The sequence below is a fragment of the Myotis nattereri genome (genome assembly GCF_964212035.1).
Source record: "Myotis nattereri genome assembly, chromosome: 13".
Taxonomy (NCBI): Eukaryota; Metazoa; Chordata; class Mammalia; order Chiroptera; family Vespertilionidae; genus Myotis; species Myotis nattereri.
The window spans coordinates 19,661,897-19,688,169 of record NC_138088.1 but is presented as its reverse complement, the minus strand read 5'-3'; the positions used below and the strand labels follow the sequence as shown (position 1 = coordinate 19,688,169).

The window sequence follows — 26,273 nt, the reverse complement described above, 5'->3', positions numbered from 1 at the left end:
TTTACTGCTTACAGGCAGGGGATTTGAGCAGGTCCAAGCCAGGTCACCGTGGAGCCAGGAGTTAGAGACAAAGCATCCTGTGGTTCCGGAATGCTGCTTCTGGCACCCCCGCATGAGCCCCTGGGCTCCCGGGCACACTTTGAACGATAGTCATGATAACCATGCGGCAGATTGAGCGCGTGCATGGTCCTTGCTGCCAGGGGGACCATTCTGGGTGCTCTGGGTGTGTTTCTCGGGGCCGCCCCAAAGAGAGGTGTGTTGTAATCCTGCAGCACAGGGTTGTTGAGCGACTTGCCAAGATGAGATGGTCTGAGAGTCGCAGAGCCCAGCTTCTGGCTTTAGTGTCTCTGCATTTACTCCCCACATCACTTCTCCCCCGAGAAGGATTCTTGCTGCAAATGGACTGGGCCCAGCAAGACCTCGGTCGCCTTTCACCCAGCACCTCCCAGGGTGTGGGGCCTGCAGAGGTCGTGACCCCAGGAAGTGCGGCCAAGTGGTCATCCCAGATAACTTCCTCCAGTTGGTGGAGGCTCTCTGCTTCCTGGTGTTTCTTCCAACCCTTTGGCCTGTTCTGGGAGCTCTAAGGCCGCCTGAGTGGGCGTGGCAGGGTGTGCCAGTTGAGGACAAGCCTGGCGATTCTGGGCTCCATCCTCCCAGGGCTCTTCCCCCTGCCTGTTCTCAAGGCTGCAGCTTGGGGTGAATCAGCTTTTAGACTTTCCCTGGCGTGGGCCCAGGCCTTGGCAGCCCAGCCTCCAGCAGAGCTCTGTGGCTTGGGGCTTCCACATCAGGTTTGAATTATATGAATCTCAGCAACCTCAGGCTTTCATCCCAGCTCTGCTGACTCATGCTTTCGTGGTAGTGGGCCGCCTGTGCACCGTGTGTGTGTGTGTGTGTGTGTGTGTGTGTGTGTGTGTGTGTGTGTTGTCTGCCTGCACATGTGCTGTCTCTGTGTGTATGTTGTCTCAGTGCATGTGTGTGTGTGTCACCTTGGTGCATGCGTGGCATCTCCCTGTGTATGTGTCATCTTTTTTTCATAGCTTTTTTGAGATAAAATTCACCTGCCACGCAAGTCACCGATTTAAAGTATGTGATTCAGTGGATTTTTATCATATGCACAGAGTTGTATAATTATTACCACATTTCCTCTATCTCAAAAAGAAGTCCTGTGCCCTTTAGCTATCACCCCTTTAATCTATTACCCCATCCCCCAGTAACCACTAATCTACTTTCTGTCTCTATAGATTTCCCTCTATTCTGGACATTTCATGTAAATGGAGCCATATATATGTGGCTTTGGTGACTGGCTTCTTTCATTCCCTGTAATGTTTTCAGGATTCACCACATTACAGCATATCTCAGTACTTCATTCCTTTTTAGGGCTGAATAATATTCCATTGTGTGATACACCACCTTTTGTCTATCCAGTCATCAGGTGATGGACATTTGGGTTTTCTACTTTTTGGCTCTTGTGAGCAGTGCTGCAGTGAACATTTGTGTAAAAGTCTTTGTGTGACATATGTTTTCATTCCTCTTGAGTACATTCCAAGGAGTGGACTTGCTGGGCCATATGGTAACTCTGTTTCATATTTGAGGTACTTCCAGACTGTTTTCCAAAGTGGCTGCATCACTTTTCATTGCCACCAGCAATGTGTAAGGTTCCACTTTCCCCACATCCTTGGCAACACTTATTATGGGACCTTTTGATTCTAGCCATCCTAGTGGGTGCGAAGGGGTGTCTCATTGTGGTTTTGATTTGCATTTCCCTCCGGATAAATGATGTCGAGCACCTTTTAAAGGCCTTATTGGTCATTTGTATGTATTCCTTGGAGCAATGTTTACTTAGATCCTGTTTCTACTTTTAAACTGGGTTGTTTGTCTTTTTATTATTGAGTTACATGTGTTCTTTATATGTTCTGGGTACAAGTCCCTAGTCAGGAGAGCAGAGGCTGGTCTCTCATGTCCTTACGCCACCCCAACCCCCTCATGTCTAGCTTGCAGTGGTTATCATGAAGACGTACTGAGGGAGGAAAGGGTCTGGGCCACCTGGCAGGAGTGGTGGTCCCAGGGTGTGTGGGGGAGTGGGTGTGTGGGTGGGGCTGGCCCCCTCTCTCATAACGCTGAGACAGATGGGCCCAGGGTGACCCATCTGAGGGTCTAGTGCCTGCAGGCTACCTTGGGTGCAGCTTTCAGTTGAACCGACTCAACAGAATGAAGGGTGGTGGGAGAGGTGGGGGAAGGATTTGAAAGCCCCACTCCCGGGCCCACCCCTCCTCTTGATTTCTAACTTGAGTGGCAGGAACATGATGGTGCCATTTTCTGGGATGGGGTGGCAAAGGAGGAGGGGGAGGTTGGCTCTAAAGTTTGAGGTGCCCAGCGGAGGCCCGGGGTCTCTGTCAAGGAGACTGTTGGACAATTCCCCATGGAATTCTGGGAGGGTCAGGGCTGGGATGTCATTTAGGAGTTATCTGAAAGTACCTGGTATTGAAAGCCTTGGGATCGGGAAATTCCCAGGAGAAACGTGTGGCTGGATGAGCTGAGTGAGACCAGGATGAAGAATTGGTTGCTGGCTCTGGCCACTGAGGTCACAGGTGGCCCTGACGAAAGCAGCTTCCGGGAAGTGATGGTTCTAGAAGTCCCTGTGGGATGGGCTGAGGAGAGACATGAGACCTGGAAATGGAGGCAAGGTGGAGGCTATGGCCGGGTCTCCGCTTTCTCCTGGACTGTGCTGGGAGGGAGGAAGAGGGAGAGAGAGACAGAAACAATCAATGATGAGAGAGAATCATTGATTGGCTGCCTCCTGCACGCCCCCCATTGGGGATCGAGCCTGCAACCTGGGACCCTTCAGTCCCTGGGCTAACTGAGCCAAACCAGCTCTGGCGGGTGGCAGGCATTTCTGATTCTCACTCCACTCCCAGTGTGCGCGTCACCTCAGACTCCACTTGCAGGGTTTTCTTTCATTTCCTACGGTGGAACAGGTTCAAGCTGAATTTGCTGGAAGCCTAGAACCTAAGCACAGCTGGCAGTAAAATTCTCATGATGGAATTTCCAGAACAAGTTCGGGCCCACGAATGCACGCTCCTTGGGAGGTGGTGGGATGGGGGGGTTGGAGGAGGCCTGCCCTGCTTCTTTCTCTTCTGCGAGGCCCCACAGAGGCCAGTCTTGGAAGGAGACCTGGCTCCACTGGCACTGCCATCTTGAAATGCTCCCTTCTTCTGGGCAGTCAACAAAGGCTGGCGAACGGAGGGTGCCACGTGTGGGTTCAGGATCCCCTGTCCCAGAGCCAAGCTGTCTTCTCAGAGCCAAGCCCCTTGCCCTGTCAGGACACCCGGCTGGGTCCTTGCCTGTTGTCTCTGCACTTGACTCAGCGCAGATGGAGCGCTGCCCTTGTCCTTAGGCTCTTGCACCATCTAAGGACATTTATCCCAGGCCTCGGGGGTCTCTTCCCGGGACCTCCCTGGCTCTTTGTACCCTTGCCTCCCAAATTTACATGCAAGTACGTGCAATTTTAGGATAAACATGTTTATATGCACATGCACACACACATGCTAATTCCAAAATACTAAGGCTTCAGTAATTTGCTAAAATATTTGGGACCTCACCCTGATGATAAGCTACTGGTGACAGCTGAACTTGCTCAGTTATGACTCACTGCAGGGTCCATAAGCCAGCACCCACCTCTTCTGTCACCAGGAGTGATTTGCTCTGGCATTACTCAGGAGCTGGGGGCTTCCCCTGGGAAGCAGGACTGGAAAATCTCAACTAGCATGGCCTGGAGGCCTCTGCATGAAGAGGCAGCAGGAGGTGGCCCCTTCACAACCAAAACAATGTCACAGTCATGTTGGAAAAGTCAAACAAGTCTCCCCCATCAGCCAGTCACCTTCTAGGAAAGGCCCCCCAGAACAGTTCTATTAAAGGTCTTGAGCTTGGCCGAGGGGGGTTGGGACTGCCCATTGGCGAGTTTCCATTCAGAGAAATCGCCCGAGGCCTTGAATAATGTAAGGGTGAAAACAGAATTGGCTGACATGTCTTTCCCAACTTACCAGAACTCATTTCCCGCCTCTTTGCTTCCACAGAAATCTGATTTGATTTTAGAGCTTTAAAATTAGCCGCCACTTTTCAGAAACATAAACATCTCATAAATTGAGAGACGGGCGTCATGTGGCACAGGGGCAGAGAGCCGGAAAGTTCCCGTTGCCAGTCTGTCTGCCCTGCATGGGCCTGGTTTCCTGGCCAGGGCAGCGCTGGAGGGATCGTGGGCCAAACCCCTCGTGGCGGCGTAGATGGGGAAACCGAAGGCCGTGTGGGAGGGCCGGCCAGCCTGCCGCCTGGTCGGGTGGCCCAGCCCCGCTAGGAGGAGGGTCTCAGAGGTGGAGGGGCCCCCAGGCCTGGACAAGAATGGCCTGTCAAGACTGGACGTGAGGCACCGAGCGGACAGGAAACTTGCTGGGGAGGTTCTGTCCTTGATCCAGGTGGAAACTGGTGGGACCCACAGTCACAAAGATGCTTGACACTTACAACTGTCTTTGCCCTAAACAGTTAAACTGGGTGGGGAATTAGGGGTTGTTTTACTCTCCCCCAGAGAGAGGAGAGGCCTGTGGGCTGCCTGGGGGCGGAGCCAGGCTCAGAATCCTGGTACTTCCACTCTGGTACAGGAGTGCTGAGGGTGTGATGAGGGTGGGGTGTGGGGTGAGGGGTCAGTCTCCTGGGGGCACTGTGCTGAAATTTCTTTCTCATTCTCACGCCATCGTGGGAGGAGGCCTGACTTCCTTTGGAGCCTTTTTTTTTGCCTAGAGGTGGGAAGTGAACATCTTGCTGGCTCTTCAAGGTCAGACCAGAGCAGAGGCCCAGGGATATGCAAGTGGATTATGAAAGAAAAGTGTCTTTGTTCCAAGTGGCCCCCAAGGGCAGACGCAGGGCCCAGGATGGCCTGAGATAATATAGTCCAGTGGTTAAGAGCCACATAGAGCTGGGCTCTTGTTCTAGTCCTGTCACTTGCTGGGTGACTTTGGGCAAGTTACTTAACCATTCTGAGCCTGTTTCCTCATCCATGAACTGGGTCTAGTATTTGTGGCAACCTCATAGGATTGTTGTAAAGGTGAAATAAGATTTGTAAATAAAAGTGGCAGGTCCTGTTACTATGATAATAAGACTTTATAAAAGGTAGAATGCAGCAAGTGTGTTTTAGCTCAATGAAACATTGAGTGTCCTTACATTAAAAAAAGATTATATCTTGAGGGAGGGAGCTCTCTGTCACTAGAGGCATTGGAACAAAAGTTAGAGGTCTCCTAATCGGGGATGTTGCTGAGGGTTTGAAGCCCCAGACTGGGCAGGCAGGTGGCCTGGAAAGGCCGGTGTGGTCCATGATTGTGGGCAGGGAGGGGTGGGCTGGAAGGCAGTGCCTTGGAGCCCAGCCCTAGGCTGTGTGATGGTTCCGGAACCTGCATCCCTCCTATGAGGCACTGAGACCTGGTGGCCCAATGGAGTCACTGGGTGATGAGGCAGGGAATGTCAGATGAAGAATCCTCCTCGTGCAGTTGGTTAACCAAGTCTCAGAACAGTGTGCCCAGTGGGGTCTTCTGCCCCCTGACCTGGAAAATTCTACTGCCAGGCTGCTTCCAGAGGGGCGATGGGCAGAGCCCGCACAGGCTGCAGCGCTCAGGGGCCTGGGTTTGTATGACTTTGGCCTGGATGAAGCACAGGCATTCTGACTTCTGCTATGAGGTCTCCTGTCTTGGTGGTCTTGAATGGGGCAGGAACAATCCCCCTGAGTGTCAGTGAGGGGTACAGAAAGAGGGATGGGCGTGGCCAAGGCTCTTGGATTTGGCCACACTTGTCCAGGTTCTGGCTCAGCCTCTGCCCAGGATCCTGAATGCCTCCCTGGTCCCCATACCACCCTTCATGCTTCCACACCCTTGCCCAGGCCCCTACCTGGACCGCCCTTTCCAGCTCAGGTGGGCTTCTTCTGCCACCCTAACAGCTTCTCTCTTCAGGGGCAGTCATCTCCCTTGCGCTGGCCCTGGGGTCTCGCGGGGACTGTGAGTCCCAGGGTGACCATGTGACTCCGGCTGGACCAACCAGGCTCCCTTGTTGCAGGTTAACAGGAAGTCTCCTTGTCTCTGGTGGCAGGGGGCAGGTGTCTGCAAGAGTGGACTCTGTAGCCTTGTGTAGGAGAGCAAAGCTGACGCAGAAGGTGCTGAGAGGCGGGCTGGAGAGGGAGCTGAGGGCATCGGGTCCCTCCCTTCCAGCGCCCGCCCCTGCCATGGTTTGTCATGGGGCCAGTGCACTGCACTTGGGGCCAAGAGGGTTCAAGTTGAATGTCTGTCCCTTGCACCTGAGAGCCTGAGGGATGCCTGTCCTTCAGGTATACCCACTGCAGCACCGAGCACAACGCGTGGCCACGCTCTGCTCCTCTGCGGCCCTTCTCTCCAGGCGATGAGCAACTCAAAGCCAGAAGCTGGGCCTCATTTATTATCTGTTTCTCCCTGCCCTTGGCACACCGCAGGTGCAAAAGTAAAAGCATAGAAGTGCTCTGGATGAAAGGAAGGACGCACAGTACAAGGTTTGATGTTGACATTTTAATAAGCAGACCCGGACTTTTGCAGACAATTGAGTATTGCCTCATGCCGGGGTTACCTTGGGAAGCCCCAAGTTTGCTCCAGTACAGTCCTGCTCTTTCCCCCGGGGAGCGTGTTTGGCCTCCTGGTTGGGTCTGTTTATGAGACAGAGGCAGCCGTCTTAGTTTGGATCCACGTGGTGTTTTCAGTTTGATCAACAGATGGAGCTGGAAGGGACATGAGAAAGATCGGCTGCTGCTGGGCGGCTCGGCAGCGAGTGCTCCGTAGGCCTCGGCCCCGTTCCCTGCAGTACAACCTCCAAGCAGGCTGAGGTGGGGAAATTGGTGAGCTCAGCTGCTTGAAAATAGGAGGCGCTCCTATTCGGACAGGGAAGGTCCCACAGATGTATTTGTTTGTTTGTTTGCTTATTTAATTAATTAATCTTCACCCAAGGATATTTTCCTGTTGCTTTTTAGAGAGAGTGCAAGGGAGGGGGAGAGATGGAGAGAGAAACATCGATATGAGAGAGACACATGGATTGGTTGTCTCCCGTGTGTGCCCGGACCAGGGCTGGGGATCGAGCCTGCAACCGAGGTACGTACCCTTGACCAGAATCGAACCCAGGACCCTTCAGTCCTTGGGTCAGTGCTCTATCCACTGAGCCAGACTGGCGAGGGCGGTCCCACAGATGCATTAACACAATTCCTTCATTCACTGCGTTGTGTTCACAGCTGTATTGCCAGTGTCTGAAGCAGTGCTGGTATGCAGTAGGCACTCAATACATATTTGTTGAAGGAGTGAAGGAATTCAACAAATAATATATTTATTAAGGATTGCCGACTATTTTCCAGGCGCTGTGGGAGGTGGGCTGGTCTTACCAGTTTTATAGAGCTGACACGTGTGTGGGGGGAGGGCTGTGCAGCTACATATACACTCACAGACATCTCATTACAGGTTTCATTGCCCCCGGGATCATTGCCTTCATCAGAGCCTAATAACATATTGGCTGGGCTTGCCGAAGGTCATATGTTTTTATTTCCAAGGCCAATACCTGATTTTTAAAAGAGAGCATTTTGATGCAGGCACAGACTTAGATTGAAAACAGCACGCACTCCTGGGGCACTGTTCTGGCTCATTTATCGTCAGCAAACAGCTGCTTTCCCTGGCTTGCATACCACACGCTTTAAATCTGAAATAATAGCACTTTGTAGTGGACGGGGGACCAGCTCCCACCTTCGAGATAATTGGGCTTTACCGATAGGATTTCCCTCTCTGTCTGCCTGAAGGTAAAGGCAAACCCGCATGATAGGGGCAGTGCTTTGGGGTGGAATGTGGTGCCCTGGTGTGTGCGCGTGTCCCTCATGGCAGTGGTTCCCCCGCTTTAAGCACTGGAACCCCTTGATTACATGAGATGCTATGTAGAACCCCGTGAGTGCACAACACAGTAAACGTGGGTCTGCTTATCGTGAAATTGGCATGGGCTCCCTTGCGCAGCCTCCTTACAACCCCTCCTAGTTGCCTGCTGGATTCCAGAGCTCCCCAAGGCCCTGGAAGAAGAGCCTGCATACGTGTGGTCACACACATGTGGTCACATACGTGTGCAGTTGCAAATGCTCACTTGTACTGTGCCATGTATTCATGCCGCCTCTCTCTCCCCCTTTCCTTCTGCCCACTGCTCAGGCGGGCCTCATCCGCACAGATGTCACCGACTACTTCATTGAGCCCCTGGAGCGGGGGCAGCAAGAGAAGGAGGCAGGCGGGAGGACACACGTGGTATACCGCCGAGAGGCCGTCCAGCAGGCGTGGGCAGAGCCTGGAGGGGACCTTCACAATGAAGGTAGGCTGTGGGCGGGCCCCAAGCTCTGCTTCTGTTCAGACCTCTGGGGTGAACAGTTTTGAGGTAACTTGAGGCCTTAAGCCACTCAGTGCCTGGCCTTCGTCTTCTCATCTGTAAAATGGGACTGGGCCCCGTAGACCTACTGCGCCTACTGTAACCAGTGGGTTTTAGAGGCTGTTATAACCGTCTGCCATTGGGGGCTAGAGGAACTAGAGCCTCTGGAACGGTGGAACTTGGGGCTGCAGAGGTCTCTGAGGAGTTCAGCATTGCTTGGCAAGGCTATTTCTCTGCCCACGCAGTAGGTGGAATAGCTGTAGTCAGCTCTTTCCCTAACACTCAGCTCCACCCCCGGGGGCCACAGGAGGGAAGTTCTGAGGGTGCTCGTAGGGAATCTGCCTTGTGTCAGGGCATCGGGGTCAGCTTGGTGTCCACTAGCTTGGTGTCACAGAGAGGAAGGGAGAGAGATAGAAAGTTAGAAACATCGATGAGAGAGAAACATCAATCAGCTGCCTCCTGCACATCTCCCACTGGGGATGTGCCCGCAACCCAGGTACATGCCCTTGACCGGAATCGAACCCAGGACCCTTCATTCCTCAGGCCGATGCTCTATCCACTGAGTCAAACCGGTTTCGGCCACTAGACTATTTTTAAATCCTGTCTCCAGTGCTGTCTGCTGTGGGACCCTAAGCAAGTTGCTTAACACCTCTGAGCCTCATTTCCTAACCTGTCAAGTGAGGACAGTCGTTGTTCACCTCTGAGGCTGTGTGTGTGAAAATTCCAGCGTGGAGTTTGGCACGTGGTAGGTGCTTGACGAAGGGTTGCTCTTATTCCACTGGTGTTATTAGGCCGACGACTGACACGTGAGGGTGTCCCTGCATCCTGGTGACCAGCACAGCACTCTGCACCCGTAGCCGAGCGAAGGAAGCAGTGGATGCAATGTGTGCTGGTCCTGGGCCCGTGGCCAGCTTCACTGTCCAACTTAGGCTTGGCCAAGAGGACACGAGGAGGCCCTGGGTGGAATCCAGCCATGAGCTCCACCCCCACCCCCAGCCCGGGCCCTGGAGGGTTGAGCACAGCATGAAGGAATGACTGAAAGCCAGTTGTCCCCACATCCACTGCCTCCTTGGAAGCTCCAGCTGCGCTCCATGGCCCTCATAAGAGAAGCCGCAGCTCCAGGACTAGCCAAGAGGAGGCGGGCTCTGCAGGCCCGGAGTGTGGGGTGGATTGCAGGGGCAGGGTGGTGACGGGCACTGTTCCCTCCATCATGGCTGGGAAGAGTGACAAGGCTCATTGGGCTCCATTTTATTTGAGGCCAGTTTTGAATCAAAAAACCCTAAATCCTCTTTTGGGGTGTGACCCTGGGGAAGTCCTGGACCAACCCCATCGCCTGCCATGGGCTGTGGCTGGGAAGCCGAGACCGCTGAGCTGGCGGAGTTGGAGCTCAGGCCCGGGACTCCGTGTGACCCCCTCTCATCAGGCCGCCCGCTGGAACTCCTGCGGGCCACGGGTGATGCCATGCCCTGGGCCCATCTGGGCTCTTCCTTAGAGAGACGAGGGGCAGTGAAGACTTTCTTGGAAACCTGGGACTCTGGCTCTGTTATTTTAAGACCAGCAGTGGGTCTGAGCCCAGTGTGTGGAGCAGCGTTTCTGGGGCGCCTGACTCCATTTAACATTCTTGATGAAGAAAGGGTTTGCCTCACATCTCTGGGTATACTTGGCACACAGCGGCCTGGGCCAGCTGGTCAGCGCCTGCTTAGCCACAGTAGCCACACTTCGGAGGAATCTCCCCCAGACTGAGCACCTCCCCCATCTCTATCTGTCCCTGTCCTGCCCAGGAGTCGGCCCAGCTCAGATGTCCTTCTCCTGGGCCCCTCAGCCCCCGATTTCTCCTGGGACTGTCCCCTTCCTCCTAACAAGCCGGGGTGGGAGTGTCCTAGGGGACAGATACCAGTGATGTTTGTGTCCCTCACGTCAGCTGTTCCGTTCTGGGGGAACTCCCCTCAAGGAAGGAAAGGAGGCGTCAGGGATCCATCGTGGTTTTCCAGCTGCTCCACGGCAGAGGGGTCTGAGGGGCCCCAGTGAACCTTGTTGGCACTCGGCATGGCGTTGGCCGCTGCTTTCTGAAGAGAAAGTGCACGCACCCCTGACACCGACACACTCACCTGTGCACGTTCGCTCACTCACCTACGACACACACCTGTCATATGCCTCACTCACAGTCACACAGCTTACACATTCACTAACGCTCGTTCACACACACTAATACCCACTCCCGCCCCAGCTTCACGCTCACACCCCACCCCGCCCCAGCGCACACACCCTTGATGGGCTCCAAAGAAGAGTTAAGTGATCCATTGTCAAGGGCTCTGGTGAGAAATCTAAACCGTTCCAAGTCCTGGGTAGAAATTCCCGGCCTTACCCCAGCCCCTCAGGGATTCCCCGTGGACCCTGCCTTGGCCTTGGAGGGTGTGCTGTGGCTGTTCCCATACTCCCAACGCTCCCCATTCCTTCCCTAACCCCTGCTCCTGCTCTGTCGCCCTTTCCCACCCTCCCCTTCCCTCCTGACGCCAATAGGCCATGTGCGCCTGTGGCCCCGGTTCCCGTTCCTGGGCTGGAGGCTGGGGCTGCCAGACGCCAGGCAGCCAGCCAGGCTGGGGCTCAGAGCCGCTGTGTTTTTTATTGAAATGAAATCCACTATTTTAACCATTTTAAAGTGTACAATTCAGTGGTTTCTTACTATATTCACAATGTTGTGCAACCATCACCACTATCTAATTCCAGAACATTTCCATAATTTCCCTATAAACCTTTACCCATTAATTAGCAGTCACTTCCATTTTCCCGATCCCCACCCCCTGGCAATCCCTAATCTACCTTCTATCGCTATAGGTTTGCCTGTTCTGGACATCTCCTATAAATGGAATTCTACCGTATGTGGCCTTTCGTGACTGGCTTCCTTCATTTAGCATATATGTTTCATCCATGTTGGATCCTGTATCAGTACTCACTCCTTTTTATGGCAGGGTAATATTCCATTGTAGGAATGCACCACAGTTAGTCTGTTCATCTGTCAATAGACAATTGGGCTGTTTCCATATTTTTCTGTTATGATCATGCTGCTACGAACATTCGTGTACATGTTTTTATGGAACATGTGTTTTCAATTCTTTTGGGTACATGCCTAGGAGTAGAGTTTCTGGGTCCTATGCTAATTCTATGTTTAACGCTTTGGGAAACTGCCAAACTGTTTCTCAAAGCAGCTGCATCATTTTCTATTCTCTCGAGGCTTCCTGGGTGGGCTTCCCAGCGGCCTCCACAGTTTGAGGGTTACCTACTTTGGCCTGAAGGATGAGAGATACATAGAGGAGGGTGTGGTTGGGACATCGCCAGGGTCTATGGCTGATGTTAGCAGGCCCTCCCCCTAACCCCCCTCGATGTTTTTGCTGAGAGAGAAAGCGGGTGGACACTGATAGGGTGTGATGATGGGAGAGTGGCAGATCTGAGTTTACATTCTGCACTTCTGCCGTTAACTTGCTGTGTGACCTGAGATGTCAGGTCACCTCTCTGAGCCTCCCTTTGACACACCTGGCAGGGAGAGCTGTATAGGTCAAGTTCCACATTTCACTCGCAGTATGTGAACCTTCGGGCACTGCTCACAAGTTGGGGGTGACTGCTCCTGGCTCTCCCCACTCCGTGCAGAGAGCCCTGCTCCTCCCCTCCTGGGGGTCCTCCCTCCTCCCTCCCAGAAATTGGTCTGTGGGTGGCTGAACACACCACTGGGCCCAGGCACCAGGGCTGCCAGGAGCTGTTGTTCAGTGTGACCTGCAGAGGAACACCTTGGCCTCAGGGGCAAGTGAGGGCAACGCTGGCCTGAGCCCTGCTCTCCAGGCTGCGATCACCCCAAGGGCCGGCCTCCCTCTTTCCATTTCCCCAGTAGGCCAGTGGCCACACATTTTTTTCTAGCTCTTAAGTCTAGTGCTTTTTTTCCTTTTGTATTCTAGTTCCCCAACCAAGGGAAACATAAAAAGACAGTAGCACTGAGTCTTGTGGTTCCTGTTGCCCTGTCCTCAGGGCCCATGGGCCAAATGCGGGCCACCATTTGTTTTTGTCAGTAAAGTTTTATTGCAACACAGACAGAGGCTCTATAATCCACAAAGCCTATCTGGTTCTTCACAGGAAAAGTTTGACAACTCCTAGATTAATTAACACAAGTTAATAAATCCTAGTTATATATTTTGTTTTTAGCCAAAAAGGCCACAGCTGTGATGGTGAAATTTGGGGTCACTGGCAGTGATTGGAGGGTTTTGAGAGGCTTGGTGAATACTCTAGGGGTGTCTGAAATGTCCTGCATCAGCCACGGTAATATTAGTTTTTTCCTTTATCAAGATGTTTCCACCCATTGCCGCCTTTGATTTTTTTTAAAATATATTTTATTGATTTTTTTTTACAGAGAGGAAGGGAGAGAGACAGAGAGTCAGAAACATAGATGAGAGAGAAACATCGATCAGCTGCCTCCTGCATGCCCCCCACTGGGGATGTGCCCACAACCAAGGTACATGCCCCCGACCGGAATCGAACCTGGGACCCTTCAGTCCGCAGGCCGATGTTCTATCCACCGAGCCAAACCGGCCAGGGCCGCCTTTGATTTTTTATAGCTTCTGGGGCAAGAGATGGAGATTATCCACGCGCATGTCACAGGAGCGGAGATGGAGGTCCAGAGAAGTGAATGGACAGGGGTTGGGACGGGATGCACAGTGAGACAGGACCAAGTGGGAACTGGGGCCCAGGTTAGTTTTCACTCCCCTGCTACTCATTGCCTCAAGGACAGCCATGCTCTGTGGCAGGAAAAGGGCTCGGGCACACGAATTACCTGGTATGGAACAAACCCTCCTGCCACCTTGGTTTATGGAAGCAGGAACAGGGGCACATGTGGCGGGGGGCGGGGGCGGGGGTAGGCGGCAGTGTCCCAGTGACAGCCCCGGATGTCGGTTTGACCTTGGTCTCTTCCCATCCTGGCTCCAGCCTTTGGCCCGGGCGACCTTCCCAACCTGCTGGGCCTGGCGGGAGGCCAGCTGGGAGAAGCGGAGCGGAAGCGCCGGCACGCCAAGCCGGGCAGCTACAGCATCGAGGTGCTGCTGGCCGTGGACGACTCCGTGGTGCGCTTCCACGGCAAGGAGCACGTGCAGAACTACGTCCTCACCCTCATGAACATCGTGAGTGTCCCCGCGTCTGGGGACTGGGGGGCCGGGCAGGGGGTGGGGTGGGACCACCAGAATTGGTCTGAACACACTGTTCCTCTCTGGCCTGGTGTTCTCTGGGTGGCCTTGGGGCATCTCTATTTGCTCCTTCGTCCAGCTCGTCAGTGGGTTCCATGGTGAGTAGACCTGAGCTGGTCTGGCATCCATCCCAGGCTGCAGCCTGGCCTCAGCTGTAATGCCTGCGCTGGGTGTCCATAGGCCGTCCACGCGAGGCCCTGGCCAGCTTGAGCATCCGGACAGGGGGTTCTGGGCTCGGACACATTCGGAGCCTCGCTCAGGTGTGGCCAGGACTTGCCTGAGACACCTACCTCATCTGGAGAAAATGGGCAATGCGGGGCTGGGATCCTGGCCGGGCGCTGTCAATCGGCTGGGGGTGGGTGGTCCCAGGCCCCTAGTGTGGACCTTGGGTGTTCCCAGAGGCCTGGCAGGCCGGGAAGTGAGGGTCACAGGCAAATTGAAGACTGCTGAAGCAGAAAGCCGTGCCCTGTCCCAGGTGGGTGGTGGCGACTTAGCTGCTGCTGGTGGCGCTCATGCAGACGTGCGGGGCTCTGGTCCACGGAAGGCATGCTTCAAGGAAGGTCAGAAGTGCGGTTGTTTTTAGGTGCTTTTAAGAAAACCTTGTTTGGAACATTTACATTCAGTTTTCTAAGTGAAACTACCAATTTTTAAATGTTAAAATGTAAAAACCATTGTGAATGCTAAACAGAACATACCTGCACACCACATTTGGCCTGTGGGCTCAGGTGGGCACCTCTGAGCTAAAGGGGCAGAGATGACAGAGACCAGAAAGGGAAGGGTGGTGAGTGCGTGCGGCACAGGCGGGCCCCACACTGTTTCTCTTCTGGCAAGAGAGAGCCGCCTGGAGCATTCGGACAGAGGGTGCCTGTGGCGAGGCTCTGGGGAGGGTGAGGACTGGTGTAGGTGAAAGTGGAAACGGTGTCGGCCACAGCCAGGTGCTGGGGAAGGGGGGACCCCAGGTTCTCTCTATGAAGCTGGGTAGAGGGGGTGACACCTTGGGGTCAGGGCCCGCTCAGCATGCCGGGCACTGTGTGGTCCAGGCAGGAGGAGGTGAGCAGCGGAGTGGGTGGGCAAATGCCGCATCAACAGGAAACAACAGGGCAGGGCCTTCGCCTCTGAGTCTGCAGGTGACTCAGCTTAACGGCTCTTCATAAACATTCATCTGAACACAAGAGCTGAGAAGGAAGATGCATATACTAGTACAGCGAACCCTTTGAGCTCGGCGTGTCAGCATTTTGAAAAACCCCAACTTAACTCTGGTGCCGTGTCACATATAGAAATTTTTTGATATTTGCAACCATAGTAAAACAAAGACTCATATTTTTAATATTTATTTTACATATTTAAATGCCATTTAACAAAGAAAAATCAACCAAAAAAATGAGTTCGTGTGTCACCTCTGACACGCGTGTCATAGGTTCGCCATCACTGTACTAGTACATGGTGGTCCCGAAGAATTCGAGCGGGGCCTCTTTTGAAAATCAAGGGTCCCAGCCCCGGTATGGGCCTCTGTGGCCTTAGGGTTAGGGCCTCTGCCCTGAGGCCTGTGAGGAAGCTGGCTCGCTGCATGCTCATGCCCGTGGGCCGGGGCAGGATAGAATCCCCTCGCACCCAGGCTCACACGGACAGTTCTTGGAGGCTGTGATGGACAGGCAGCTGATCACAGTGCTGCGCAGAGAGGAACATCAGTGCATTGGCCAGCAGCATGGGCTTTGGTGTCACACTGTCTGGCTTTGGCCCTTCCTGCCTTTGGACCTTGGGGGCAGGTTGCTAACCCTCTGGGGTGTCCCTTTCCCCCCTTTTAAAGCAGCATTGACAGGACGTACGTGCAGGGTTTGGGGAGGATTAAACAGCACATAGCATAGTACCGTGACTAGCATGAGCTCTCAATAAGTGGTTTGTGATAATAATGGCATGACTTTCACGAGGGAGCGGTAACACATTTCTGGGCACTCAACAGCTGTTGGGCAGAAGTGTCAACACCATGGTCCTACACAGCTGGGGGAGAGGGGTGACACGTTGGGGTCAGGCGCACTCGGCATGCTGGGGCCCTGTGCAATCCCGGCAGGAGGCATCCGTAGGGTGATAATGGGTCACAGTGTTGCCTGTGCTGCCTGGGACCCATAATCTGGCCACACAGAAGTGAGGGGGCTGCTAGGAGGGCATGCAGCCAGCCCCTCGTGAGTTGTGTGACCTGTGCAGGGACCTGCCTTGCTGAGGACTCTTTAGGCAGCAAGTGATGGAAAACCAACTCAAACTAGATTAAGAAAAACAGGGTAATTGATTGGCTCATGGGCCAAACTGTGGGAGGGAGAGGATGGAGCTGGTTGTAAGTGTAATTGGTACTAGAGCAGCGGTTCTCAACCTGTGGGTCGCGACCCCTTTGGCGGTCGAACGACCCTTTCACAGGGGTCGCCTAAGACCATCTGCATATCAGGTATTTACATGAATCATAACAGCAACATTACAGTTATGAAGTAACAATGAAAATAATTTTATGGTTGGGTCACAACATGAGGATCTGTATTTAAAGGGCCAGAAGGTTGAGAACCACTGGACTAGAGGCTTAACTGGACTGTTTTTTTGTTGTCGTTTGTTAATTTGTTTGTTTTTTGTTAATCCTCGGTGGAGAGTATTTTTTCCATTGATTTTAGGGAGTGTAAGGGAGGGAGAAAAGGGCAGAGAGGAGAGAGAGAGAGAAAAAAACATCGCTGTGAGAGAGTCACTTAAATTGGTTGCCTCCTGCACTCACCCCAACCGGGGCAGAGAACCTGCAACCCAGGTACATGCCTTTAACCGGAATCAAACCTGCGGCCCTTTGGTTCCAGGGCCGATGCTCTAACCACTGAACATGCCGTCCAGAGCATGGCCTGTGTTTAGGTTTCCTTCTCTCTGTGACATCCTAGTTGTCTCTGACTAGCTTCTCTATGGGACAGATTCTGACAAGAGCATGGATTTCGGTGTCACAACATCAGGTCGACTCCTACCTCCATAGCTCTGAGGCCAGAGACAAAAGAAGTTTTCTCTACAGTTAGTTCCCAGGTAAAAATTCTGAGGGCAGGACTCTGATTGGCCTAACTTTGGATCACATGACCACCCTTTGGACCATTCACTGTATGTTGGAGAAGGAGATAGAGTTACCCAAAGGAAACTACAGGATGGCCACTGGAGAAATTGTTCTGGGCTGGCTGCACACCCCAGTGTGTCAGCTACACTACTTCACCTGAGAGCCTTCATATTTGGATGCTGGTATCTGCTCTTGTTTGTGTGTGAAGGTTAAATATGTATATTTAGCACACGCCTGGCACATAGTACGCAAGCAATGTGTTCTGTTGTTCTTCTAGCCATATTACTTGTCTTAGTGTGTGTGTATAGCAGTGCTTTGTCTGAGTCTCTGGAGGGTGGGGACTTCTACTTATTTGAACCCCAACAGCGCACAGCACAGTGCCCAACACCTGATAGGTGATCAATAAATGTGGAAGCTGATGGTGTCTATGAGAGAAGCCGGGGGCCAGCATCCCCTGAGATGGGAAAAAGGGAAGACAGCAGGTTTCTGTCTGAAATGCTGGCTTTAGGGAAAAGGCAGGGGTACAAATCAACTCCACTTACAGGAGCCCCAGGAAAGGAAGGGGCTGCCAACAGTTTGCATATTAATTCTTCTGTTCCTTACATAGCATGTGGTTTGGGACTCAAAGAGCAAAGACTACCATGTGGGCTATTTGAGAGAGAGGGAGAGAGAGAAGATGACTATGCAAAGAACACATCCACCTCACCAGAGCACTGGACCACCCACTCACGCTCTATAAATAACTGGCCCAACCTAAGGCCACACAGCTGACCACACAGCTGAGTATTAATCCCATTAGTGGGAGAGCCAGGTTGGCCCCAGTAGCCAGCAGGTGGAAAGGGAGGAGGAGCAGGAGAGGGGAGGGGGCAAGGAGGCCCTCTGGTGCTGGGAGCCTGGGTCCAAAGCTGGGCCTAAAGACCCTAAAATAAAAATAACATAAAGATGGATGGTCTGGCCGGCGTGGCTCAGTGGTTGAGCGTCATCCTATGAACCAAGAGGTCACAGTTCAATTCCCGGTCAGGGCACATGCCCAGGTTGCGGGCTCGATCCCCAGTGTGGGGCATGCAGGAGGCAGCTGATCAATGATTCTCTCTCATCATTGATGTTTCTATCTCTCTCCCTCTCTGCAACAAATAAAAATATATTTAAAATAAACTAAACAGAGGTGTGTGTTAAAGATTTTGCCCTACTCACTAATTAATGAGGGAAGAGGCGGATGTTATGACCTGTTCAAAAGAGAACCCAAAGGACAGAAACATCTGTAGATCAGAAATGCTGAGATGAAGGTGCAAATGGAGGCAACATTGGCATTTGGCGGTGGAAGGGAAGACAGGATTTGCATGTCTGTAGACGAGAATTGCGCTTTGCTATTAGTCATCTACAGAGCTCTCCGTTGTAAAGAAGTTTCCTAGAATCAGAGTCAGGCAGGGCTGAAGGTGTGCAGTGGACAAGACATAGCTTTCATGGAAGTATGCTTGTTTATTCTCTGGGTGCTGGCCTGGACTGGACCCCAGGTAGAGAGGCCTTTTCATGGGTGGCAGGGCATCTGGCTGCCCGTCTGACTACGGCTCCATCCTGCTCCTGGAGCTGGAGGGGTGTCAGTCTCATTCAAGACACACCCTGGGTTCTGGCTGTGACAGTCCTAAGCAACTCAACAATGGGAACCCCCCTCTCCTCCCTTTCCCAAAAGCTAGCCTCAAAGGCAAAGGGATCCTTCCCGCTCTCCCGGACCAATTGCTAGGACTGGAGGGTTGGCTGGGGGCCTGGGTGGAACCTACTGATGGTGTGGAGCCACGTGGAGCAGGATCTGATCCCGGAGAGCAGGCAGCAAAGAGTCCACAGGAGAAACATCCAAACCTGTAAGAATTTTTATTAGCTTCTTTGTGCCCAATTGACAACAACAGTTTCAATGGATTGAGAAAATGCTCTGGAGAATTTATAGATTACAATCAAAGGAGGGGACATAAAGGGGGTCTGCCATTGGTGGTAGACGAAGGAGGCAGGAGAGAGCAACGCGGGGAAACCTCTGCGATTGGATAAAAAGTAAAGCAGACACACAGCTCATTCACATCGGCGGGCACAGGACAGCAAACAGGGAACATTTATAGCACATGAGATGGTATTCGGGAAATAACACAACCATGGGGGAAAGGCTCCTATGGGAGGGACAAGTGGGTTTCTTTAGGAAGGCAAACGCTTCTTAGGAGAACTAACGGGAAATAAAGCTGTGGCGATGTTTGTTTACGCAGGTACATGTGGTCTTCCTTTCTCATGGCCATGGCGTTCCCCGGGGAAAAGGATTTATGGGGGCTGGTTTCCCAGAAGCTGGTGCTTTGTCAGATACGGGAATTTCTGAGAAAGCATCTTTCTGCATCTGTGGAATCTCAGATGACCTCAGTGTAAGATAATCTGTACGCCAGCTCTGTGCTTCTGCCTGATTCCCCAGGCAGGCCGGGTGGGACCTCAGCTGCAGCCCAGGAAATGAGGGGCTGCATGTGTGCGTGTCCTAGCGGGGCCACGACCCTGTGCCAGCCTCTGGTCTCTGCTTGTGGTGGAAACCCACGTGCTGTGCGTTCTAGGCCCCGTGTGCCCTCGCCAAGGCCCCTGCCGGACCCTCTGACGGTCTAGACTGAGCCCCTCTAGAGAGGGTTCTGAGGGGGTCAGCTCAGGTGACCTGGAGCTTGGAGCGGCTGATCTCTGGGGCCTTGGCAAAAGGTGCACCCTGAGGTGTATGGTTGGAGGCAGCGACGTTAGGAGGGTGATGGGGAGAGTCAACAAGATCTTGTTCCCCAAGAAGAATACGGGGCCTTCCCTTGGAAACCAGGAGAGACATTGTGCTGGATCATACGAGGAGACGTTTCTTTCTGTAGAGAAAAGTGTACTTTGGAACTGGGTATTCCGCTGCCTTGCCCAGACTGAAATGCGGTTAATTCAGAGGGGTCTGGTTCAGTGCCTCAGCTGGAGCTGTACGACACCATGTGGATGGTGGTGGGGAGCAGGGAAGTTCTGCCAAGCTCTGAGGCTCCTGACGTGGAGACCAACTGCCCTCCAGTTCCTGGTGTCCCTCCTCATGTCCCTGGAAATTTACGGTAACCTGTTCCAGCCCTCTTGGCCAGATTAACTCCTGACCCTTGACCTGTGACCCATGACTCCCACTCTTGGCCAGGGCATTCCTCCACTGCGTGCTCACCAAAGACTGTGCCAGGCGGGCCTGCCTCGGGGACTGCTGTTTCCGTGGTGTTGGCTCCACCTCCTTCCTCTCACAGCCTGCCAGAAAGTAGGTGAGGAGGAGACGCAGTGCCTTCTCAGAGGTTCCGGAGCGTGTTCGAAGCTGGTTGTGCTCCTGATTGGCTTCTTGAACGTGAGAGCAGGACAGGCCTTGGACGCCTGAGGGCTGTGGTGGAGATAGGGCCTCCCAGGAGGGCCGCTCCTCTGGGGGAGAGACCTGGACACCAAGCGGCCTTGCTAGGGAGCTGCTGCCTGGCAGACTGGCTGCTGCTGTGGGGAAAGCTGCAGGGGAAAGCCGGCGGGCGGTGTTCTCACTTCCAAAGGCTCAGGGGACAGCCAGCCCGAGTTCCGGCCCATGGAGACGAGCGGATGGGCTGCCGGCAGCCTCTCCCTCCCAGGGGCCAGCAGCTCATCCTGGGCATTGTTCGGGAGCTTTCATTTGGCTGGGATGTTTAAGCCTAATTCTCTTAGGGGTTTCATGAAGCCAGTACAAGGGTTTCCCTTTGCTCTCCCCCGGGAGTGCCTGCCTGTGACCATTTCTGATCCCGATTTCCAAGCTAGGGCTGGCCTGGGCGGATCAGAGAGAGGAGATCCGGTTCCCAGGATGGATGGTCCCATTGTGCTAACCCAGGGGGAGGGGCAGACGCTATTAGTGAGGCCCTGCAGCTCTTGGCCTGCTTCTCATTTTTCTTTTGCATGAACCTGGCGTGTGCTATAAATATTCATGCAGCTCCAGACGCTAGGCAAATACTCCCTCCTCATCCCTCCCTCACATGCTGCTGGGCCCTGGATGGACTTGGCTTTCTCCGTGCCTCAGTTTACCCAAGTATACTGGGTCACTTTCCTTAAGGCTTCTTTCAATCTCAGGGCTAGGGGACCTTTGGAGAGCTTTGGAGTGGAAGGGCAGCTGTGCTTAGCATTTGGTAAGCGCTTGGTGTGTGCTCAGGATGACGGGCAGACTCCTGTTCTAGGAGCTTTGGTCTGGCTGCAAAAACAAGCCTCAGTCCCATGGAATAATCCGGGAATCATTGGAAATAGCGCTGAAGGTGTTTAGAAGAGGTGGCTTTCCCCACGGACTCGGGGAGAGAGCTGAGCCAGCCTTGGGGGGAGGGGGTGTTTGGGGTGGGGCAGAGCAGGTGGAGGAGTGAGGTGGTGGCGGGGGGTGGCATGGCAGGGCTGTGGAAGCAGGAATGGGACGTTGTCCTGGGTGTGCAGGGAAATCTCAGGGACTTGGCTACAGCAGGACATTCTACCAGGCAGCCATGTGGGCTCTTGTGTGGAGGGAATGTGTGGAAAACAGAGCCTGAGGGTGGCACCTGGAGCGGGAAGGAGAGACGGACACCAGCAGAAGGTGTGATGGGCCCACGTAAAGACCCAGGAACAGGGACTCTCCAGCTTCCTGGAATGCCTCAAATAGCACCGGCTCATTCCAGTACCTTCCGCATGCCAGGCACAGGGCTGGCAGCTTCACAGACTGGCTCCCTGAGTCCTCAGTGAGCTTGATGTGGGCCACATTCCTTGGACCCCTGTGTCCCTGAGAAGCCAAGTGACTTGCTCAGAACCTGCCCAGCTGATAGGTGGCGGAGCCAGGATTGGAACCCAGATCCATCCGATTCCAAAGTCTGTGCTTCCCCGCACTGTTGCTGCGGCAGAACTTGGGGTGAGCAGCTCTGGGAAGCAGGAGAAGGAGGTCCCTGGGCTCCCAGCCTGGAGCGGGGAGGAGCGCTGCCCCTCAGCAGAGTCAGGATCCTGCAGCTTCACACCCTTCACCTGTGGCTGGGCCGGCCAGCGGGGCACATGGCGGGAATCTTTTGCTTGCGTGGGGGTGACGCACAATCACTGGGGCGCGGACTCCCTTGGACATGAGGACAGGGGGATCCTCTTAGGGCCTGGAGCTGGAGCAGAGGGAGGGTGAGAGGAGACAAAGAGGCCTTTCATCGGTCCTCACGAAGCCGGTCTGCAGCCTGACCCCCCTTGGCAGCCCATCTGTCTGGGTGGTGGGCTCCCTGCCCACCCTGCTCCTCACCCTACCCAGCTAGGCTGACACTACAAAGGGGTTGGGCTTGGCTGTGGGGGAGACATTGGCTGGTGCCTCTGCGAGGGTCCTACCGGCTCTGACCCACCGCAGGGCCTCTTTCGGAGCCCTGCCTGGAAAAGCGGGGTGCCCCTTCCAGACCTGGGAGGTTTGGGTGCAGATAGCTGTCAGACCAGGACCTTGGTGGCCTCAGCCTAGGAGGGTGGCCTTCTGTTAGCACATAAACGTATTAACTATTCCTCACAGAGGCTGCTTTCCTGCTGTCAGAGAATGTCGCTTTGCCAGGCCTTTTCCTTTCGGGGCCCATGAGCCTCCAGAGCAGCTCATCCTCTCTGCTCACTGAGGGCACAGCCTCCTGCTCCCCTCCTTTTATTCCTCTCTCTTATTTTGTTTTCCCCTAAAAAGCTCTCCACTGCTTTTAATGCACTCAGAGACCCCCCACCCCGACCCCCAAGCAAAGCAAAAATTCACTTCCTTTAAGGCAGTGGTTCTTAACCGAGGTCAGTTTTGCGACCCAGGAGGTATTTGGGGGTGTTTAGAGATATTTTTTGCTTATCACAGCGGAGGGGGTGGCTGCTACTGGCATTTGGTAGGGGGAGGCCAGGGATGCTGCTGAACGTCCTACAGTGCACGGCACGACTCCCAAGCAGAATCACCAGTGCCAAAGCGTCCCCCATGGCCAGGCGGAGAACCCTGCCCCACGGTGCTGGCTTAGTGGCCACACACAGGCATTTGCATTTCCTGACAAGCCCACCGGGCAGAGAACAGGGTCTGACACAGAAAGACGCATGCTGGAGTCCTGGCAGGAGAGACATCATGATGAGTTCCCCTAGTGAGTGAAGATTGCTTGACGGTTCACAAAGCTCTTTTGTACCCAGCATCACACTGGACATCCTGTCAGACCCCCAAGTCCTGTTCCCGGGGTGGCCTGAGGGGCCACGCCTCGGCTCCCGAAGTGGGAGGCAGCAGTTCCAGACCGACAGGTGCCCCTGACTGGCATTTGCTCACCTTCTGTTCGCCTTTGCAAGGTTGGTGCGTCCACACCCAGAAGAGGGGAGCTGGGCGCAAGGGGTGGGATTACCCAGCAGAGCTTGGGTCTTTCCAGGCCTCCATGCTGCCTCTGTACACACAGGCAGGCCGACCTGGGGCATCCATGCTGCTGCCCTGCCGGGAGCCGGTCCATCCTTGCTGTTTCAAGGGACCTGGCATATATGGCATACTGTTCTTAATATGTTTGCTCACCTTCTTGGCACTATGTGTTTTAACCAAGGTCACCTCTCTGAGAAAGGTTGTTTCCCCAGGTAGGGATTTTCCCCTGAAGTTAGGGAGGGAATAAAACCCCTTAACTAAGTGCCAGGCGGGTAATTAATCACTTTAACTACGAACAATCATGCTTAAGCTACATAATCTTTACTCCCTGGAATGGAGATAAGAAACGCCCTAACTTTGGAATAGAGATTGATAGGATTGGAATCCACTGGTATAAATACAGATGTAACAAGACAACAGGACACAGAACCTAGACACAGAACCTACACAGAACCTAGAGACAGAAGAACTTCGCTGGAGAGAACATGGCAAAAGATCCTGGACAGAACCTGGCTACAGAACTTGGTTGGAGAACCTAGACAGAACCTGACTGAAGAACCCGGTTACAGAACCTGGCGACCAAACCTGGCTGGAGAACCTAGCGCGAGAACATGGCTACAGAACCTGGCTGGAGATCCTAGACATAACTTGGCTGGAGAACTGGCTACAGAACCTGGCTGGAGACTCTGACGAGAGAACCCGGCTATGATGATCACCTGAACGCTGCCTCTGTGTCATTCCTTCTTCACCGACTCCGTCCACACCTTTGGGGACCCCTGGACCTGTTGGGGTTGGACCCCAACACTGCCCTTTGGAAAAGGGTCGTAGGGATGAGTGCTGAGCATTGTGGGCTCGTGAAGGCACTCTGTTGGGTGGGTGGTCTGTTCCCGTGCGCTCTGGAACCACCCTGCACAAGCAGCCTGGGCGTGAGGTGGGCCGAGTGGCTGCGTCCCAGGAGAACCATCCAGGCCACGTGCATGCTCCAGGGAGAGAGCCATGCCTTAAAGAGGTGTCCTAGTTAGAGGCAGCTTGAAGTGCCAGCCCTTTGAAATATGGGGCCATGATCATGAACTTGTGGGGAGAGGATGGAGAGCTGAGCCTGTGGCAACTGAGAAAGGAGTCAGGGGATTCAGTGTCCTCCTTCCACCACCCAGAGAGCAGCCTCAGCCTCCGCCTCCAAGGTCTCACTGGGCCTCAGAGGTAGGGCCTGCCAGTGTGGCACCCTAGTGAGGTCTCAGTGCCCCAACCCAGGGGAAACCAGGGCATGGTCTGGCTACTGCGTGGGTCAGCCCCAGGCTGAAGGCAGCAGGAATTGCTGATATGCATCCACACACAGAACATGCATGCACATATGTAGTACATGTGTTCATATACATACACATGCATGTGCACACATCTAGTTACCCATATGTGTAACCCAGATGTGTGTGCATAGATGTGTACTCCTTCATGTACCACAGCTAATTAGGCATGCAAACAGAGGAGTTCATACATATGTGTGAACACATACATAGCACATTTCATAAAACCTAAGACCTCATTGATTGCCAGATGCTTCATTTATTTTTAATATTTTTATTGATTTTTAGAGAGAGAGGAAGTGAGAGGAAGAAAGAGAAACATCAGTGTGAAAGGGGGACACCCATCAGCTGCCCCCTGCATGCCCCCTACTGGGGATGGAGCCCACAACCCAGGCATGTGCCCTGATGGGGAATTGAACCAGCAACCTTTTGGTGCACAGGACAACGTCCAACCAACTGAGCCACACCGGCCAGGGCAGATGCTTTATTTAGTTTGTATACTTGCAGAAAATGTGTTACCAATGGAACGCTGATGCGATTTTCTTATCACTTGCATATTTATTTGTACTTACCACAAGAGCTCTTTTTACTTGATGTTGACGGACTTTTATCAATGATTACTCTTATGCGTACATACATATGACAACATGAGGAAGTAAGGTACTCCCGTAACTTCTTCACATTCGGGATATTACTCGTCCGAGTCACTTTCAGCCTAGAGCCATCAGAGTATGTTTCTGCACAGTATTGTCCCCTGTGCCATGAAGAGCATGGAGATGTGCTGAGTGCTCCACTCTCTTCTCTGGGGTTTTGTCCCAGCCACAGACACTCATGCTGCAAGCTTTGATGTGGCTGCCTTTGTGATCTTCCTGGAAGATAGCAGTGGATGTCTTCAGACAACCAGGACTCGCATTCCTTCCCCGGATAGTCCCTAAATGACTCACTGCCTGTAATGTGGAGGGGTTCAGTTGACCTGGAAAACCACCAGCAGTAACAGGAGGTTCCTGCTTGCACAGGGAGTGACAACACACCATCGCTGTCATTTGGTCTGCAGTCGTAAATGAGGAAAGGAGGGCGACTTAGACTCACGAGATGCTGACTCTCAGGTACCTGGGAGTGGGGCACCTGGACTGCAGTCACCACGTAGGCCTGTTTTCAGAGGGTCAGGGCCGGGAGATAGAAGGCTGGTCCCAGGGTCGGGACTGAGAAGGGGCAGGGGAGGGCATTGGGGCCATTGCCCTGCCTTCAAGCAGTGCTGGCCTCATTCTGTCCAGGGCAGGGAGTGCCCAGGGAAGGCACCTCAGCAGAGGCTGGGCTGGCACTCTGACTGTGGTTGTGTCCCTAGGCAGCTCCTCCATAACGTTGGGCTGCTTTTCCCGCCATGAGGATAGAGATCATGGGCCGTGCTCCGAGGAGCTCCTGGAGGAATGGCTGACCGTAGAACTGGGGATCTCCAAGCTGAGCATCTTGTAGTGCCAGGAAGTAAGGACGTGCTCAAAACCCAAAAAACCAACCAACATAAACAAACCAAAAACGAGGGGGTGAGTTAAAGGGACACAGGAGCCAACTGAAGGAGCTCCCAGTGGCCAAAGCTGGGACAATTTGAGCAACAAATTAAGGGAGCTTTGAATTGTACCCAGAGCGTAAAATAAATACCCGCGAGTCCACACGGATACGTAAACAACAGAATGAATAGGTAGAGGGGGGAGAAGAGGCAAAACTCCTGAGCCGAGAATTCCCCACAACTGGCGAGACTGCTCTCCAGATGGTTTCCGCTCCTCAGTCCTGGAGTGTGGGCCGTGCAGAGTGACTTCCCTCCAAAGAGCACAGCAGGGGAGGGGCCGGGAGCGCGTGGCCGCCCCGTGAAGGAACTGGCTAACGCTCTC

At 53.6% G+C, this 26,273-nt stretch overlaps 1 protein-coding gene across 2 annotated transcripts in view; it reads left to right on the top strand.

Annotated features, from left to right (window-relative positions):
* ADAMTS14 (ADAM metallopeptidase with thrombospondin type 1 motif 14) overlaps window positions 1-26,273 on the top strand; it is a gene marked incomplete at its 5' end in the record, with an annotated part of 76,202 nt that overhangs the window by 15,425 nt on the left and 34,504 nt on the right. For both annotated transcript variants that reach the window (XM_081105070.1, XM_081105069.1), the window contains 2 exons: window positions 8,235-8,391; window positions 13,414-13,604. In XM_081105070.1, coding sequence (XP_080961196.1) covers window positions 8,235-8,391; window positions 13,414-13,604 — 348 coding nt within the window. The remainder of the gene's footprint in view (window positions 1-8,234; window positions 8,392-13,413; window positions 13,605-26,273) is intronic.